General features: G+C 41.4%; 1 protein-coding gene across 1 annotated transcript; it reads left to right on the top strand.

Moving 5' to 3' along the window:
• Positions 1-963: 963 nt before the first annotated feature.
• Positions 964-20755, top strand: LOC306784929 (calpain-2 catalytic subunit-like). The gene is made up of 20 exons (XM_079279129.1): positions 964-1288; positions 6432-6501; positions 9596-9717; positions 10109-10242; positions 11135-11303; positions 12590-12673; positions 12964-13049; positions 13703-13777; positions 13865-14025; positions 14117-14298; positions 15304-15515; positions 15603-15639; positions 15717-15782; positions 15884-15941; positions 18323-18387; positions 18571-18639; positions 18753-18831; positions 18911-19027; positions 19104-19162; positions 20265-20755. Exons 1-20 carry the CDS (start codon positions 1052-1054, stop codon positions 20286-20288), a joined length of 2106 nt encoding a protein of 701 aa, XP_079135255.1. The 5' UTR covers positions 964-1051; the 3' UTR covers positions 20289-20755.
• The last annotated feature ends 6 nt before the right edge of the window (positions 20756-20761 follow it).

Raw genomic sequence — 20761 nt, 5'->3', positions numbered from 1 at the left:
TGGATGGAGAGATAGATGGAGAGATAGATGGATAGTCAGATAGATGGAGAGATAGATGGAGAGATAGATGGAGAGATAGATAGATGGAGAGATAGATGGAGAGATAGATAGATGGATCGATAGATAGATGGAGAGATAGATGGAGAGATAGATGGATAGTCAGATAGATGGAGAGATAGATGGAGAGATAGATAGATGGAGAGATAGATGGAGAGATAGATAGATGGATCGATAGATAGATGGAGAGATAGATGGAGAGATAGATGGATCGATAGATAGATGGAGAGATAGATAGATGGAGAGATAGATGGAGAGATAGATAGATGGAGAGATAGATGGAGAGATAGATAGATGGATCGATAGATAGATGGATTGATAGATAGATGGAGAGATAGATGGAGAGATAGATGGATTGATAGATAGATGGAGAGCTAGATAGATGGAGAGATAGATAGATGGATCGATAGATAGATGGAGAGATAGATGGAGAGATAGATGGATTGATAGATAGATGGATCGATAGATAGATGGAGAGATAGATAGATTGAGAGATAGATGGAGAGATAGATAGATGGAGAGATAGATGGAGAGATAGATGGAGAGATAGATAGATGGATGGATACTTTATTCATCCCCCAAGGGGAAATTTGTTTCGCTACAGCAGCTAATATATATTTAACCTCTTTAATCGATCAAAATAACAGTAAAAAATATTAAATATTAATATTAAATAGAAAATATGACTTTGTCCCTTCAATTGTAAAACATGTTGACTATCATTTCTATCTAATATTTGATCCCTGCAGACGTCTTTAACAGGGACGGATTACATGCTGACAGAAATAAGTGTTTTATTGTGAAGGTACTCACCGGAAGTCTCACCTGTTATTCCGTCCTCTTGACTGTGAGGAACAACAGAAGAGGGAAACTCCCTTCCTGACGTCACTCACCTGCAGCCTCAACACTTTCCACACTCCCGTCACAAACACGAACCACAAAGACTCTCCGCACCAGGACCCAGACCAGGACCCGGACCTAGACACCCAGCACTATGTCGGGCATCGCGACCACCCTGCAGCACCGCCGGGACAAGGACCAAGGCATCGGCTCCTGCTGCCAGGCGGTGAAGTACCTGAACCAGGACTTCGAGGCTCTGAAGGAGCGCTGCCTGGAGAGCGGCCGTCTGTTCCAGGACGAGAGCTTCCCGCCGCTGGCCTCCTCTCTGGGCTTCAAGGAGCTGGGCCCGGGCTCCTCCAAGACCCGAGGGGTGTCCTGGGAGAGACCGACGGTCAGTGAGAATTAAAGTCTTTATTCTGATGGAGGTCGCTGCAGAGCCACTAAACCAATGTCATGCTGTGACGCCAAGCTTCAGTTCAAAAGAGACTCATTAAAGCTGAGCCTAAGCTTTAGATAAACTGAGCCTAAACTACTTTAAAATAATGAACTCCATCAAGTAAATGAGTCAAAGCTACTTTATGGTTCCAGGATCAACACATCCAACGGATGGAGGAGCAAAGCCTCCAGCTCCTCAGAACTTTATCAGTTATCATCTTATCAGCGTTGAAGACTCTGCTGTCTAATATCTTCTATCTGAGCATTTCATGTTGATCTAAAGTGTGTTTGTTCACGGATTAGAAGAAGATCTTTTATCTCTGTATCGTTGATCTATTTCAGAGTAGTGAGGAATAACTACCAGTGTTTATGGAGTCTGCTGTGAGGTTAGTTCAGCTTCCTGTAGAATGAAGCTGCAGAACCTGTTCAGCCGGTTCCGCTCTGAGCTCACTGCAAATCAGTTTACAGGTGAGGCTGCAAACACCCAGCTGCACCTTCACAATGGGAGCTGCGCTTTAACTGGGCCACGCCCACTGTTTGCCCGTTTGGGTGGAGCTGCTTCATAAACAAAGTACAAAGATTTCTGATCACCAAGGTTTCACAGAATCGTTTTACAATATATTCATTTAATTTTGGGAATTCAATTCACTTTATGAAAGTGAATCTTGGAAATGAAAAATATCTCGTTTGAATTTGCATGAATGAAAAGTCCTTAAAGTCCTGAAGAAGATCATGTGACATGATCGAAAGCTCCAGAGATCAAATTCAATAAGATTTCAGTTTGACTTCTAAAGTCTGAGTGGAGACAGTCTGTAACCTTAACCATGAATCATAAATCAATTTCTCGATCGTGATCATAAATCAATAACTTACACGATCGTGTTCACAAATCATGAATCAATAACTTACATGATTGTGATCATAAATCAATAACTTACACCATCGTGTTCATAAATCATAAATCAATAACTTACATGATCGTGTTCATAAAATAATAACTTACACGATCATGTTCATAAATCATGAATCAACAACTTATATGATCGTGTTCATAAATCATGAATCAATAACTTATATGATTGTGTTCATAAATCATGAATCAATAACTTATATGATCGTGTTCATGAATCATGAATCAATAACTTACACGATCGTGTTCATAAATCATAAATCAATAACTTATATGATCGTGTTCATGAATCATGAATCAATAACTTACACGATCGTGTTCATAAATCATAAATCAATAACTTATATGATCGTGTTCATGAATCATGAATCAATAACTTACACAATCGTGTTCATAAATCATGAATCAATAACTTATATGATCGTGTTCATGAATCAATAACTTACACGATCGTGTTCATAAATCATGAATCAATAACTTATATGATCGCGTTCATAAATTATAAATCAATAACTTACACGATCGTGTTCATAAATCATGAATCAATAACTTACATGATTGTGATCATAAATCAATAACTTACACCATCGTGTTCATAAATCATAAATCAATAACTTACATGATCGTGTTCATAAAATAATAACTTACACGATCATGTTCATAAATCATGAATCAACAACTTATATGATCGTGTTCATAAATCATGAATCAATAACTTATATGATTGTGTTCATAAATCATGAATCAATAACTTATATGATCGTGTTCATAAATCATGAATCAATAACTTATATGATTGTGTTCATAAATCATGAATCAATAACTTATATGATCGTGTTCATGAATCATGAATCAATAACTTACATGATTGTGATCATAAATCAATAACTTACACCATCGTGTTCATAAATCAATAACTTACACGATCATGTTCATAAATCATGAATCAATAACTTACACGATCGTGTTCATAAATCATGAATCAATAACTTACACGATCGTGTTCATAAATCATAAATCAATAACTTACACGATCATGTTCATGAATCATGAATCAATAACTTATATGATTGTGTTCATAAATCATAAATCAATAACTTATATGATCGTGTTCATGAATCATGAATCAATAACTTACACGATCGTGTTCATAAATCATAAATCAATAACTTATATGATCGTGTTCATGAATCATGAATCAATAACTTACACGATCGTGTTCATAAATCATGAATCAATAACTTATATGATCGTGTTCATGAATCAATAACTTACACGATCGTGTTCATAAATCATGACTCAATAACTTATATGATCGCGTTCATAAATTATAAATCAATAACTTACACGATCGTGTTCATAAATTACAAATCAATAACTTACATGATCATGTTCATAAATCATAAATCAATAACTTATATGATCGCGTTCATAAATCATAAATCAATAACTTACACAATCGTGTTCATAAAGTAATAACTTACACGATCATGTTCACAAATCAGTAACTTACACAATCGTGTTCATAAAGTAATAGCTTACACGATCATGTTCACAAATCAATAACTTACATGATTGTGATCATAAATCAATAACTTACACGATGGTGTTCATAAATCATAAATCAATAACTTATATGATCGTGTTCATAAATCAATAACTTATATGATCCTGTTCATGAATTATAAATCAATAACTTACACGATTGTGTTCATAAATTATGAATCAATAACTTACATGATCGTGTTCACAAATCAGTAACTTACACGATCGTGTTCATAAATCATAAATCAATAACTTATATGATCGTGTTCATAAATCATAAATCAATAACTTATATGATCATGTTCATAAATCATGAATCAATAACTTATATGATCGCGTTCATAAATTATAAATCAATAACTTACATGATCGTGTTCACAAATCAGTAACTTACACGATCGTGTTCATAAATCATAAATCAATAACTTATATGATCGTGTTCATAAATCATAAATCAATAACTTATATGATCATGTTCATAAATCATGAATCAATAACTTATATGATTGTGTTCATAAATCATAAATCAATAACTTATATGATTGTGTTCATAAATCATAAATCAATAACTTATATGATCATGTTCATAAATCATGAATCAATAACTTATATGATCATGTTCATAAATCATGAATCAATAACTTACACGATTGTGTTCATAAATCATAAATCAATAACTTATATGATCGCGTTCATAAATTATAAATCAATAACTTACACGATCGTGTTCATAAATAATAAATCAATAACTTACATGATTGTGATCATAAATCAATAACTTACACGATTGTGTTCATAAATCATAAATCAATAACTTATATGATCGTGTTCATAAATCAATAACTTATATGATCCTGTTCATGAATTATAAATCAATAACTTACACGATTGTGTTCATAAATTATGAATCAATAACGTATATGATCGTGTTCATAAATCAATAACTTATATGATCGCGTTCATAAATTATAAATCAATAACTTACACGATCGTGTTCATAAATCATAAATCAATAACTTACATGATCGTGTTCACAAATCAGTAACTTACACGATCGTGTTCATAAATCATAAATCAATAACTTATATGATCGTGTTCATAAATCATAAATCAATAACTTATATGATCATGTTCATAAATCATGAATCAATAACTTATATGATTGTGTTCATAAATCATAAATCAATAACTTATATGATTGTGTTCATAAATCATAAATCAATAACTTATATGATCATGTTCATAAATCATGAATCAATAACTTATATGATCATGTTCATAAATCATGAATCAATAACTTACACGATTGTGTTCATAAATCATAAATCAATAACTTATATGATCGCGTTCATAAATTATAAATCAATAACTTACACGATCGTGTTCATAAATAATAAATCAATAACTTACATGATTGTGATCATAAATCAATAACTTACACGATCGTGTTCATAAATCATAAATCAATAACTATCATGATCGTGTTCATGAATCGTAAATCAATGACTTATATGATCGCGTTCATAAATTATAAATCAAAAACTTACACGATCGTGTTCATAAATCATAAATCAATAACTATCATGATCGTGTTCATAAATCATAAATCAATAACTTATATGATCACGTTCATAAATTATAAATCAATAACTTACACAATCGTGTTCATAAATCATAAATCAATAACTATCATGATCGTGTTCATAAATCATGAATCAATAACTTACACGATCGTGTTCATAAATCATAAATCAATAACTTATATGATTGTGCTCATAAATCATAAATCAATAACTTACACGATCATGTTCATAAATCATAAATCAATAACTTATATGATCGTGTTCAAAAATCATGAATCAATAACTTACACAATGGTGTTCATAAATCATGAATCAATAACTTATATGATCGTGTTCATAAATCATGAATCAATAACTTACACGATCGTGTTTATAAATCATAAATCAATAACTTACACGATCGTGTTCATAAATTATAAATCAATAACTTACACGATCGTGTTCATAAATTATAAATCAATAACTTATATGATCGTGTTCATAAATCAATAACTTATATGATCGTGTTCATAAATCATAAATCAATAACTTACACAATCGTGTTCATAAATTATAAATCAATAACTTACACGATCGTGTTCATAAATTATAAATCAATAACTTATATGATCGTGTTCATAAATAATAAATCAATAACTTATATGATCGTGATCATAAATCAATAACTTATATGATCATGTTCATAAATCATAAATCAATAACTTACACGATCGTGTTCATAAATTATAAATCAATAACTTATATGATCGTGTTCATAAATAATAAATCAATAACTTATATGATCGTGATCATAAATCAATAACTTATATGATCGTGTTCATAAATCATAAATCAGTAACTTACACGATCGTGTTCATAAATCATAAATCAATAACTTACATGATCGTGATCATAAATCAATAACTTACATGATCGTGTTCATAAATCATAAATCAGTAACTTACACGATCATGTTCATAAATCATAAATCAATAACTTACATGATCGTGATCATAAATTAATAACTTACATGATCATGTTCATAAATCATGAATCAATAACTTGTTGTCTTTCATGTGCAGGAGTTGACCTCTGACCCCGAGTTCATCGTCTCTGGAGCCTCGAGAACGGACATCTGTCAAGGAGCTCTGGGTGAGAACAAAGACACAAAGGGGACTTCTCAGTTTTAGTCCAGACTAGATGGAGACTGTGAGGTGTTTTAGTTTTAGTCTAGACTGTAGATGGAGACTGTGAGGTGTTTTAGTCTAGACTTTAGATGAAGGAGACTGTGAGGTGTTTTAGTTTTAGTCTAGACTGTAGATGGAGACTGTGAGGTGTTTTAGTTTCAGTCTAGACTGTAGATGAAGGAGACTGTGAGGTGTTTTAGTTTTAGTCTAGACTGTAGATGAAGGAGACTGTGAGGTGTTTTAGTTTTAGTCTAGACTTTAGATGAAAGAGACTGTGAGGTGTTTTAGTTTTAGTCTAGACTTTAGATGAAGGAGACTGTGAGGTGTTTTAGTTTTAGTCTAGACTGTAGATGAAGGAGACTGTGAGGTGTTTTAGTTTTAGTCTAGACTGTAGATGGAGACTGTGAGGTGTTTTAGTTTTAGTCTAGACTGTAGATGGAGACTGTGAGGTGTTTTAGTTTTAGTCTAGACTGTAGATGGAGACTGTGAGGTGTTTTAGTTTTAGTCTAGACTGTAGATGAAGGAGACTGTGAGGTGTTTTAGTTTTAGTCTAGACTTTAGATGAAAGAGACTGTGAGGTGTTTTAGTTTTAGTCTAGACTGTAGATGAAGGAGACTGTGAGGTGTTTTAGTTTTAGTCTAGACTGTAGATGAAGGAGACTGTGAGGTGTTTTAGTCTAGACTGTAGATGAAGGAGACTGTGAGGTGTTTTAGTTTTAGTCTAGACTGTAGATGAAGGAGACTGTGAGGTGTTTTAGTTTTAGTCTAGACTTTAGATGAAAGAGACTGTGAGGTGTTTTAGTCTAGACTGTAGATGAAGGAGACTGTGAGGTGTTTTAGTCTAGACTGTAGATGAAGGAGACTGTGAGGTGTTTTAGTTTTAGTCTAGACTGTAGATGAAGGAGACTGTGAGGTGTTTTAGTCTAGACTGTAGATGAAGGAGACTGTGAGGTGTTTTAGTTTTAGTCTAGACTGTAGATGAAGGAGACTGTGAGGTGTTTTAGTCTAGACTGTAGATGAAGGAGACTGTGAGGTGTTTTAGTTTTAGTCTAGACTGTAGATGAAGGAGACTGTGAGGTGTTTTAGTTTTAGTCTAGACTGTAGATGAAGGAGACTGTGAGGTGTTTTAGTTTTAGTCTAGACTGTAGATGAAGGAGACTGTGAGGTGTTTTAGTTTTAGTCTAGACTGTAGATGAAGGAGACTGTGAGGTGTTTTAGTTTTAGTCTAGACTTTAGATGAAAGAGACTGTGAGGTGTTTTAGTTTTAGTCTAGACTTTAGATGAAGGAGACTGTGAGGTGTTTTAGTTTTAGTCTAGACTGTAGATGAAGGAGACTGTGAGGTGTTTTAGTTTTAGTGTAGACTGTAGATGGAGACTGTGAGGTGTTTTAGTTTTAGTCTAGACTGTAGATGGAGACTGTGAGGTGTTTTAGTTTTAGTCTAGACTGTAGATGGAGACTGTGAGGTGTTTTAGTTTTAGTCTAGACTGTAGATGAAGGAGACTGTGAGGTGTTTTAGTTTTAGTCTAGACTTTAGATGAAAGAGACTGTGAGGTGTTTTAGTTTTAGTCTAGACTGTAGATGAAGGAGACTGTGAGGTGTTTTAGTTTTAGTCTAGACTGTAGATGAAGGAGACTGTGAGGTGTTTTAGTCTAGACTGTAGATGAAGGAGACTGTGAGGTGTTTTAGTTTTAGTCTAGACTGTAGATGAAGGAGACTGTGAGGTGTTTTAGTTTTAGTCTAGACTTTAGATGAAAGAGACTGTGAGGTGTTTTAGTCTAGACTGTAGATGAAGGAGACTGTGAGGTGTTTTAGTCTAGACTGTAGATGAAGGAGACTGTGAGGTGTTTTAGTTTTAGTCTAGACTGTAGATGAAGGAGACTGTGAGGTGTTTTAGTCTAGACTGTAGATGAAGGAGACTGTGAGGTGTTTTAGTTTTAGTCTAGACTGTAGATGAAGGAGACTGTGAGGTGTTTTAGTCTAGACTGTAGATGAAGGAGACTGTGAGGTGTTTTAGTTTTAGTCTAGACTGTAGATGAAGGAGACTGTGAGGTGTTTTAGTCTAGACTGTAGATGAAGGAGACTGTGAGGTGTTTTAGTTTTAGTCTAGACTGTAGATGAAGGAGACTGTGAGGTGTTTTAGTTTTAGTCTAGACTGTAGATGAAGGAGACTGTGAGGTGTTTTAGTTTTAGTCTAGACTTTAGATGAAGGAGACTGTGAGGTGTTTTAGTTTTAGTCTAGACTTTAGATGAAGGAGACTGTGAGGTGTTTTAGTCTAGACTATAGATGAAGGAGACTGTGAGGTGTTTTAGTTTTAGTCTAGACTGTAGATGAAGGAGACTGTGAGGTGTTTTAGTTTTAGTCTAGACTGTAGATGAAGGAGACTGTGAGGTGTTTTAGTCTAGACTGTAGATGAAGGAGACTGTGAGGTGTTTTAGTTTTAGTCTAGACTGTAGATGAAGGAGACTGTGAGGTGTTTTAGTTTTAGTCTAGACTGTAGATGAAGGAGACTGAGGTGTTTTAGTTTTAGTCTAGACTGTAGATGAAGGAGACTGTGAGGTGTTTTAGTTTTAGTCTAGACTGTAGATGAAGGAGACTGTGAGGTGTTTTAGTCTAGACTTTAGATGAAGGAGACTGTGAGGTGTTTTAGTTTTAGTCTAGACTGTAGATGGAGACTGTGAGGTGTTTTAGTTTTAGTCTAGACTGTAGATGAAGGAGACTGTGAGGTGTTTTAGTTTTAGTCTAGACTATAGATGAAGGAGACTGTGAGGTGTTTTAGTTTCAGTCTAGACTGTAGATGAAGGAGACTGTGAGGTGTTTTAGTTTTAGTCTAGACTGTAGATGAAGGAGACTGTGAGGTGTTTTAGTTTTTGTGTGTGTGTGTGTGTCGAGGCGTGTCATCAGAGACAGTAAACAAAGCAGGTGGGCGGCGGCTGACTGATGGTGATGTCATCACAGTAGTTTCTATGGCAACAAAGGGAAATGCCTGAGAGGCAATCCAGGCAATCACAGAGCAGCAGAGGCCTTGACTAAGCCCCGCCCCTTCCTGTCTGTCATCCAGGTGACTGCTGGCTGCTCGCTGCCATCGCCTCTCTGACTCTGAACGAAGAAGTTCTGGCTCGAGTCGTTCCTCATGGACAAAGCTTCAGTAGAGGAGAGTACGCAGGCATCTTCCATTTCCAGGTACAAATACACAGAGTACTAGTAGTATTTAAGAAGGTACACAAATACAGAGTCCATCATGTCTCATGTCCATCATCTCATCATGTCTCATGTCCATCATCTCATCATGTCTCATGGCCGTCATGTCTCATGTCCATCATCTCATCATGTCTCATGTATCATGTCCATGTCTCATGTCCATCATCTCATCATGTCTCATGTCCATGTATCATGTCCATCATGTCCATGTCTCATGTCCATCATCTCATCATGTCTCATGTCCATCATCTCATCATGTCTCATGTCCATGTATCACGTCCATCATGTCTCATGCTTCATGTCTCATGTCCATGTCCATCATGTCCATCATGTCTATCATGTCTCATTGTCCCTTCTGTCTGTCCCGTCTCAGTTCTGGCAGTACGGTGAGTGGGTGGACGTTGTGATTGACGACCGTCTGCCGGTCAAAGACGGAGAGCTGATGTTCGTCCACTCGGCAGAGGGGAGAGAGTTCTGGAGTGCTCTGCTGGAGAAGGCCTACGCCAAGTAAGACCTGAACCTGTCTCGTGTCTACCAGCTGTCTCTTCTCTCTCAGCTGTCTCACATCCCTCAGCTGTCTCGCGTCCCTCAGCTGTCTGGCGTCCCTCAGCTGTCTGGCGTCCCTCATTTGTCTGGCGTCCCTCATTTGTCTGGCGTCCCTCAGCTGTCTGGCGTCCACCAGCTGTCTGGCGTCCCTCAGCTGTCTCGCGTCCCTCAGCTGTCTCGCGTCCCTCAGCTGTCTCGCGTCCCTCAGCTGTCTCGCGTCCCTCAGCTGTCTGGCGTCCACCAGCTGTCTGGCGTCCACCAGCTGTCTGGCGTCCCTCAGCTGTCTCGTGTCCCTCAGCTGTCTCGTGTCCCTCAGCTGTCTGGCGTCCACCAGCTGTCTCGCGTCCCTCAGCTGTCTCGTGTCCCTCAGCTGTCTCGTGTCCCTCAGCTGTCTGGCGTCCCTCAGCTGTCTGGCGTCCCTCAGCTGTCTCGTGTCCACTTTTTATTGGAACCAAGAGGCCGATGATAAACCAGGAAAAACAGAACCGGACCAAAAGTACTTTTAATTACTTCTGTTCATGTAGTGTATCTATGACCTCATCCCCGGGTCTGTCCCGTCCTTGTCCCAGTGTGTCCTCCCAGTAACAGCCCAGTAAGCTGAGATCAGCTGGGATTAGTGGAGGCGTACAGGTGATAATAGACGGTGTGTTTGTGTCTTCAGGTTTTTGTTCCTACACGTCGCTGCATTCTTCACATTTGTTCATCCAGCGGGGAGACACACACACACACAGTGTGCATACTATACACACATAGTATACACACCATTTTATGTCGTCAAAGACTGAACACCTACTTTGTGGACTTTGTGGTCCAGTTAGTCTTCAGGTGTTAATGACATGTGACGTCGCTGCAGGTTGAACGGCTGTTACGAGGCTCTGTCTGGAGGATCCACCACTGAGGGGTTTGAGGATTTCACTGGAGGAATCGCTGAGGTCCACGACCTAAATAAACCTGATCCACATCTGTTCCACATCATCCAGAAAGCTCAGCACCGTGGTTCACTGATGGGCTGCTCCATTGACGTAAGCTCTGAGAACACCGAGGGGAACCACAGGGGTACTGCATGGGGACCCACAGGGGAACCACAGGGGGACAACATGGGGAACCACAGGGGAACCACAGGGGTACTGCATGGGGACCCACAGGGGAACCACAGGGGGACAACATGGGGAACCACAGGGGGAACCACAGGGGGGAAACATGGGGACCCACAGGGGAACCACAGGGGGACAACATGGGGAACCACAGGGGTACTGCATGGGGACCCACAGGGGAACCACAGGGGGACAACATGGGGAACCACAGGGGGAACCACAGGGGGAACCACAGGGGAACCACATGAGTACAACAGGGGAACCACATGAGTACAACAGGGGTACTACAGGGGTGCCACATGGGTACCACAGGGGAACCACATGAGTACCACAGGGGTACCACATGGGTACAACAGGGGTACCACATGGGTACCACAGGGGAACTACAGGGGAACCACATGGGTACCACAGGGGAACTACAGGGGAACCACATGGGTACCACAGGGGAACTACAGGGGAACCACATGGGTACCACAGGGGTACCACAGGGGAACCACAGGGGAACTACAGGGGAACCACATGGGTACCACAGGGGTACTACAGGGGAACCACATGGGTACCACAGGGGAACTACAGGGGAACCACATGGGTACCACAGGGGTACTACAGGGGAACCACAGGGGAACTACAGGGGAACCACATGGGTACCACAGGGGTACTACAGGAGTACTACAGGGGAACCACATGGGTACCACAGGGGAACTACAGGGGAACCACATGGGTACCACAGGGGTACTACAGGGGAACCACAGGGGAACCACATGGGTACTACAGGAGTACTACAGGGGAACCACATGGGTACCACATGGGTACCACAGGAGTACTACAGGGGAACCACATGGGTACCACAGGGGTACTACAGGAGTACTACAGGGGAACCACATGGGTACCACAGGAGTACTACAGGGGAACCACATGGGTACCACAGGAGTACTACAGGGGAACCACATGGGTACCACAGGGGTACTACAGGAGTACTACAGGAGTACCACAGGGGTACTACAGGGGTACTGTAATGAACCCACATGAATTCATCATCAGTACATCACAGCCCATGTAGGAGCCATGTAGTGGTGCTGTTAGATATTAATTGATCTTTTATCTCATTTATCTCTGAATTTATTTGTTTATTTCTTTGAAAATGAAATCATCACTGATACAGAGGTTAAACATTTGTATTTAAGTTAATAAGCAGTTTTAAATTTTTGTTTCAGATCACCAGCTCATCCGACTCCGAGGCAGTTACCTCTCAGAAGCTGGTGAAAGGCCACGCCTACTCTGTGACAGGTGCAGCTCAGGTGAGAGGACCCGCCCCCTACACTCACCTGTCTGAACACCTGAAACATCATTTTATATAAACGTGAAAGCCTCACCACAACATTAAACTACATTTCCCATGAGTCAGTAGGAGCGGCTAACTGGAACCTTTGAGTCCTAAAAGGCAGATCTTTGTTTCCCTAAAACACCTGTCTCACCTGAATAGAGGCGGGGCTTCAGCTCTTTATTGGTGAATTTTAAAGTGATGGGGTTGCTGATCGTCCTATCAGATGTAACTCTGTGGTTTTGCGCTGCGTGTGATTGGCTGCAGGTGGAGTACCGTGGCAACATGGAGAAGCTGATCCGGATCAGGAACCCCTGGGGTCAGGTGGAGTGGACCGGAGACTGGAGCGATAAGTGAGTATGATGTAGACGTAAGTGGAGGAAGAGTTAAAGAGAAACATACTGCGGGAGGTGAATTTTGTTCTCTTGTTCACCATCATCTCTGATCCACAATAAACTTCCATAAAGGATCTCTATCCTGTGACGTCTGTACATCCATGGAGCTGATCTCAGATCTGTCCACTGTGTGAACGGATATCAGACTTTGAGAACTCTGTTGTAGACCAACTACATCTAGAATCACACATACTGTAGTATGACTGTGTGGGTGAGTCCTTTTAATGGTACTATAATGACACTAGTATTACACAAGTACTACAGGAGTACTACAGGAGTACTACATGTTTACTACCTACTACAGGAGTACTACAGGAGTACTACAGGAGTACTCCATGTGCAGCACTTCAGGCTTCAGGGTGTTTCCAGCAGCAGCTAAACAAACCGGTGGCTCCTGTACTAACGTGACTGATTGGACTGAGTGTCATGTTCACACCTGGAGCTCCTGTCAGCTTGTTTTTGTAACCTGGCACCTCCCTGCTGTCTACGTCAGCCGGGTGGAGTCTGTGACGTGGTTACTGTGCACTCTGTGATCCGGAGGGTCAACTGTTTAGTTTCTTGTTGACGTGATATTTCAGACTCTTATTCTGAAACTGTTTCCTGTCTGACAGCTCGGCTCAGTGGCATCAGATCAGCGACGAGGACCAAGAGCGTCTGAGTCATCGCTCAGAGGACGGAGAGTTCTGGTAAAACTCACTTTTTTTTATCTCCAAACTACCTGAACTCATCATCAGGTGGCTTTGGGAAGTGATACCCTCTGCTCTGTCTTCCAGGATGTCTTTCAATGACTTCCTGCGACATTACTCCCGGCTGGAGATCTGCAACCTGACGCCCGACGCCCTGAGCGACGACTCCGTCTCCAAGTGGTCTCTGTCCAAGTTCGACGGCAGCTGGAGGAGAGGATCCACTGCCGGAGGCTGCAGGAACTTTCCGAGTGAGTGATCCTGTCAGACCAGAGAGGAGGGTTTAGTGCACCCCATAGTCACAGCTGTTTTTATCCCCACGTTTTTGTTTTTAAACCGCAGACACGTTCTGGACGAACCCTCAGTTTGTGATCCGTCTGGACGAGGAGGACGACGACCCGGACGACGGAGAGAACGGCTGCAGCTTCGTGGTCGGTCTGATCCAGAAGAACCGCAGACGCATGAGGAAAATGGGAGAAGACATGCACACGGTGGGATTCGCCATCTACGAGGTGAGACCGGTTGTGGGGGTTTTGGGTCTCTGGAGGTCGATCCATTTATGAAGGAGGTTCTCAAAATCTGCCTTCCAGGCAAATTCTTCAGATTTTCCTTCAAAGAGGTTGGTTGAACCAGTTCAGACTGAGACGAGTAGTGCTGCAGGAAACTGGACTAATCCTGTTCTCAGTTCAGCTGGTCTAGGATCATCTGGTCTAGGATCAGTCGGCCTTGGATCAGTTGGACTAGGATCATCTGGTCTAGGATCAGTCGGTCTAGGATCAGTTGCCCTAGGATCAGCTGGTCTAGGATCAGTCAGTCTAGGATCAGTCAGTCTAGGATCAGTCGGACTAGGATCATCTGGTCTAGGATCATCTGGTCTAGGATCAGCTGGGCTAGGATCAGCTGGTCTAGGATCATCTGGTCTAGGATCAGCTGGTCTAGGATCAGTCAGTCTAGGATCAGTCGGACTAGGATCATCTGGTCTAGGATCAGTCGGTCTAGGATCAGTCGGACTAGGATCATCTGGTCTAGGATCAGCTGGTCTAGGATCAGCTGGTCTAGGATCAGCTGGTCTAGGATCAGTCAGTCTAGGATCAGTCGGACTAGGATCAGTCAGTCTAGGATCAGTCGGTCTAGGAGACGATGTTTGTGTTTTCCAAACGCTCAGAGAGGAAACAGGAAGTGGATCTCTGGGCTGATTCACCATCACTAGACTCTCATTCAGTCGTAGAATAGTGGTCTCAGGGAGGCGGTGGTCTAGACCCCGGTTCAGGGTTCTATGTTGAAGTAGAAGGATCCTCTTTGGTCCACGTCATAGACCTCCATGTTTCATAACCTGCTGACGAACAAAGTGAACCGAGTCTGAAGCTTTAACTCTCCTCTTTTCTTCTGTTCCAGGTTCCTGAAGAGGTACGAAGACCATCGGTGTCTCACTTCCTGTCTGCTCAGCGTTTGTTGCTCCACATTTTGATAGTTTATCTGAGACGCATTCAGTCTGATGTTGTCCCCCTTTGTTATGTCTCCTCCGTCAGAACCGCGGTCAGAGGAACGTCCACCTGAACAAGAACTTCTTCCTGCGTAACGCTTCGGCCGCTCGCTCCGAAACCTTCATCAACCTGCGAGAAGTCTGCAGCCGCTTCTGTCTGCCACCGGGAGAATATCTGATCCTTCCGTCCACCTTCGAGGCACAAAAGAACGGAGACTTCTGTGTCCGTGTCTTCTCCGAGAAACAGGCTGAGTTCCAGTAAGTCTTCACTTTAACTTTAACTTGTTAAATCATCGTAAAACTAGAGACAACTGTCCTCTAAAGCTGATATCTTTGTCCCTGCAGAGAGCTGGACGACCCCATCGAGTCCAGAGTGGAAAAGGTGAGACTTGACTTCAGAACTTTGACTGATTAACTTCTTCCTGGTTGGAGAAATAACCGATGAACTCTCGTTTTTAGATCGACATCGATGAAGACGATGTGGACGATCGGTTCAGAGGTCTGTTTGGACAGCTGGCAGGAGGGGTGAGCTGCTCATGTAGTACATTTACTATATTTATTGTATAAGTATGTATACGTTTATATAAAATACCTCATTTCTAACTAATGGAGCTTCTGTGCTGCAGGACTGTGAGATCTCGACCTTCGAGCTGCAGAAGATCCTCAACAAAGTGGTGACCAAACGTGAGACACAAAGGTTTTACCTTCAGGTTCAGGTTCATCTTCAGGTGTGAACGGGTTGAGGTTCATTTTCAGGTGTGAACGGGTTGCGGTTCATCTTCAGGTGTGAACGGGTTGAGGTTCATTTTCAGGTGTGAACGGGTTGAGGTTCATTTTCAGGTGTGAACGGGTTGAGGTTCATTTTCAGGTGTGAACGGGTTGAGGTTCATCTTCAGGTGTGAACGGGTTGAGGTTCATCTTCAGGTGTGAACGGGTTGAGGTTCATCTTCAGGTGTGAACGGGTTGAGGTTTATCTTCAGGTGTGAACGGGTTGAGGTTCATTTTCAGGTGTGAACGGGTTGAGGTTCATCTTCAGGTGTGAACGGGTTGAGGTTCATCTTCAGGTGTGAACGGGTTGAGGTTCATCTTCAGGTGTGAACGGGTTGAGGTTCATCTTCAGGTGTGAACGGGTTGAGGTTTATCTTCAGGTGTGAACGGGTTGAGGTTCATCTTCAGGTGTGAACGGGTTGAGGTTCATCTTCAGGTGTGAACGGGTTGAGGTTCATTTTCAGGTGTGAACGGGTTGAAGTTTATCTTCAGGTGTGAACGGGTTGAGGTTCATTTTCAGGTGTGAACGGGTTGAGGTTCATCTTCAGGTGTGAACGGGTTGAGGTTCATCTTCAGGTGTGAACGGGTTGAGGTTCATTTTCAGGTGTGAACGGGTTGAGGTTAATTTTCAGGTGTGAACGGGTTGAGGTTCATCTTCAGGTGTGAACGGGTTGAAGTTTATCTTCAGGTGTGAACGGGTTGAGGTTCATCTTCAGGTGTGAACGGGTTGAGGTTCATTTTCAGGTGTGAACGGGTTGAAGTTTATTTTCAGGTGTGAACGGGTTGAAGTTTATCTTCAGGTGTGAACGGGTTGAGGTTCATCTTCAGGTGTGAACGGTTTGAGGTTCATCTTCAGGTGTGAACGGGTTGCGGTTCATCTTCAGGTGTGAACGGGTTGAGGTTCATTTTCAGGTGTGAACGGGTTGAGGTTCATTTTCAGGTGTGAACGGGTTGAGGTTCATTTTCAGGTGTGAACGGGTTGAGGTTCATCTTCAGGTGTGAACGGGTTGAGGTTCATCTTCAGGTGTGAACGGGTTGAGGTTCATCTTCAGGTGTGAACGGGTTGAGGTTTATCTTCAGGTGTGAACGGGTTGAGGTTCATTTTCAGGTGTGAACGGGTTGAGGTTCATCTTCAGGTGTGAACGGGTTGAGGTTCATCTTCAGGTGTGAACGGGTTGAGGTTCATCTTCAGGTGTGAACGGGTTGAGGTTCATCTTCAGGTGTGAACGGGTTGAGGTTTATCTTCAGGTGTGAACAGGTTGAGGTTCATCTTCAGGTGTGAACGGGTTGAGGTTCATCTTCAGGTGTGAACGGGTTGAGGTTCATTTTCAGGTGTGAACGGGTTGAAGTTTATCTTCAGGTGTGAACGGGTTGAGGTTCATTTTCAGGTGTGAACGGGTTGAGGTTCATCTTCAGGTGTGAACGGGTTGAGGTTCATCTTCAGGTGTGAACGGGTTGAGGTTCATTTTCAGGTGTGAACGGGTTGAGGTTAATTTTCAGGTGTGAACGGGTTGAGGTTCATCTTCAGGTGTGAACGGGTTGAAGTTTATCTTCAGGTGTGAACGGGTTGAGGTTCATCTTCAGGTGTGAACGGGTTGAGGTTCATTTTCAGGTGTGAACGGGTTGAAGTTTATTTTCAGGTGTGAACGGGTTGAAGTTTATCTTCAGGTGTGAACGGGTTGAGGTTCATCTTCAGGTGTGAACGGTTTGAGGTTCATCTTCAGGTGTGAACGGGTTGAGGTTCATCTTCAGGTGTGAACGGGTTGAGGTTCATTTTCAGGTGTGAACGGGTTGAAGTTTATTTTCAGGTGTGAACGGGTTGAAGTTTATCTTCAGGTGTGAACGGGTTGAAGTTTATCTTCAGGTGTGAACGGGTTGAAGTTTATCTTCAGATGTGAACGGGTTGAAGTTTATCTTCAGGTGTGAACGGGTTGAGGTTCATCTTCAGGTGTGAACGGGTTGAGGTTCATTTTCAGGTGTGAGCGGGTTGAAGTTTATCTTCAGGTGTGAACGGGTTGAAGTTTATATTCAGGTGTGAACGGGTTGAGGTTCATCTTCAGGTGTGAACGGGTTGAGGTTCATTTTCAGGTGTGAACGGGTTGAAGTTTATCTTCAGGTGTGAACGGGTTGAAGTTTATCTTCAGGTGTGAACGGGTTGAAGTTTATCTTCAGGTGTGAACGGGTTGAAGTTTATCTTCAGGTGTGAACGGGTTGAAGTTTATCTTCAGGTGTGAACGGGTTGAAGTTTATCTTCAGGTGTGAACGGGTTGAGGTGTTGACCTGTTTGTCTCTGACAGGTTCGGACATCGAGACCAACGGCTTCAGCATCTCAACGTGTCGTAATATGATCAACATGCTGGACGTATCCTTCTAGCACGAATACGGTTTAGTTTATAGTTCAGGTAAGAACTGATTTAGTCTTCAGAAACCAGAGACAAGTCCTCCACGTCACAGAGAAGCTGCCGCAGTGGCTGATGGGTAAAATATTACAGGTATGTGAGCAAGTGTAAACATCATGTGTCATGTTCCTGAACTGTTGCTGCAGAAAGACGGCAGCGGTAAACTGGGTCTGGTGGAGTTCAAAGTGCTGTGGACCAAAATCGAGAACTACCTGGTGAGTCTCAGATCCAGAACCTGTTTTTTCTGGTTCCATGTGAACCAGGTTACATTGTAGATCCACCAGGACACCATGAACCAGATCTTTAATAAAGTCTCTGCTGTTCTCAGAAAATTTACCGTGAGAAGGACGTGGACAATTCAGGGACGATGAGCTCCACTGAGATGAGGACGGCTGTGGAGGAAGCTGGTAAAATACTTCAACATAATACGGTATTCCAACGCAATTAAACCTCTTAGTGATGTATTCACCTGTGACCTCGTTCCAGGTTTCAGTCTGAACAACACGCTCCATCAGGTCCTGGTGGCTCGTTACAGTGACCCGGATCTAACCGTAGACTTCGACAACTTTGTGAGCTGTTTGGTTCGTCTGGAGACCATGTTTGGTGAGTTCCTTTACAGTCCTCTTAGGACTCCATGATGATGATGATGATGATGATGATGAATGTTTCCTCTCCACAGACACGTTCACCACGCTGGACAAAGATAACTCAGGAACTATTGAGTTCACCATGATGGAGGTAAGAAGCTTCACTCCTTCACACATTGAACACTCCTGGAGGCCGTGGGGCATGAAGTTTAACAATTGTTCCATGGTAGAACTCGTTTAACGTGAATGTAAAGTCTAAAGGTGTTCCACGGTAGAACTCGTTTAACGTGAATGTAAAGTCTAAAGGTGTTCCACGGTAGAACTCGTTTAACGTGAATGTAAAGTCTAAAGGTGTTCCACGGTATAACCCGTTTAACGTGAATGTAAAGTTTAAAGTTGTTCCACGGTAGAACTCGTTTAACGTGAATGTAAAGTCTAAAGGTGTTCCACGGTAGAACTCGTTTAACGTGAATGTAAAGTCTAAAGGTGTTCCACGGTATAACCCGTTTAACGTGAATGTAAAGTTTAAAGTTGTTCCACGGTAGAACTCGTTTAACGTGAATGTAAAGTCTAAAGGTGTTCCACGGTAGAACTCGTTTAACGTGAATGTAAAGTTTAAAGTTGTTCCACGGTAGAACTCGTTTAACGTGAATGTAAAGTCTAAAGGTGTTCCACGGTAGAACTCGTTTAACGTGAATGTAAAGTCTAAAGGTGTTCCACGGTATAACCCGTTTAACGTGAATGTAAAGTTTAAAGTTGTTCCACGGTAGAACTCGTTTAACGTGAATGTAAAGTCTAAAGGTGTTCCACGGTAGAACTCGTTTAACGTGAATGTAAAGTCTAAAGGTGTTCCACGGTAGAACTCGTTTAACGTGAATGTAAAGTCTAAAGGTGTTCCACGGTATAACCCGTTTAACGTGAATGTAAAGTTTAAAGTTGTTCCACGGTAGAACTCGTTTAACGTGAATGTAAAGTCTAAAGGTGTTCCACGGTAGAACTCGTTTAACGTGAATGTAAAGTCTAAAGGTGTTCCACGGTAGAACTCGTTTAACGTGAATGTAAAGTCTAAAGGTGTTCCACGGTAGAACTCGTTTAACGTGAATGTAAAGTCTAAAGGTGTTCCACGGTATAACCCGTTTAACGTGAATGTAAAGTTTGAAGGTGTTCCACGGTAGAACCCGTTTAACCTGAATGTAAAGTTTGAAGGTGTTCCACGGTATAACCCGTTTAACATGAATGTGGTTCTTCTGCAGTGGCTGAACGCGTCTATGCTCTGAGGAACCTGGACTAACCTGATCCGGATCACAGCAGAACTATTGTCTTTGTGGGGAATGTTGAATAGCGATCATGAGGGATGTTAGTGATGTTCTACTTTATTGATCATCTATTATCAATTTATGTAATCAATGGTTTATTACATACTATAATGTAGTTATGAGTGTTTAATGTTCTGTATAACTTGGCAGTTTATATTATAGATCATTTTCTGTTTATACGGCAGACAAATAAACACTAACTACATTATAGACCGTCATAAACCTGTTATTAGATGTGTGTTAATATTATTAGATGAATGCTGTGTTTAGCAGACTGTATTTCGTCAATGAGTCATTTATTTAGTTTGACAGCAAAGATGCTTCACACCTGATGCCTTAATATCTGTAAACCTAGTTATAGAACAGTTATTATTGCCTTAATATCTGTAAACCTTGATATAGAACAGTTATTAATGCCTTAACAATAAAGACAG

Source organism: Melanostigma gelatinosum, assembly GCF_949748355.1.
Source record: "Melanostigma gelatinosum genome assembly, chromosome: 11".
Taxonomy (NCBI): Eukaryota; Metazoa; Chordata; class Actinopteri; order Perciformes; family Zoarcidae; genus Melanostigma; species Melanostigma gelatinosum.
Note: the sequence above shows the minus strand (reverse complement) of the source record. Positions and strands in the feature narration are given on the sequence as shown.

Coding starts and splice junctions, on each gene's coding strand:
- LOC306784929 (XM_079279129.1), top strand. CDS start 1,052: ATGTCGGGCATCGCGACCACCCTGCAGCACCGCCGGGACAAGGACCAA. Junction 15,783..15,883: donor TTGGACAGCTGGCAGGAGGG/GTGAGCTGCTCA, acceptor TCTGTGCTGCAG/GACTGTGAGATCTCGACCTT. Junction 19,163..20,264: donor TTGAGTTCACCATGATGGAG/GTAAGAAGCTTC, acceptor GTTCTTCTGCAG/TGGCTGAACGCGTCTATGCT.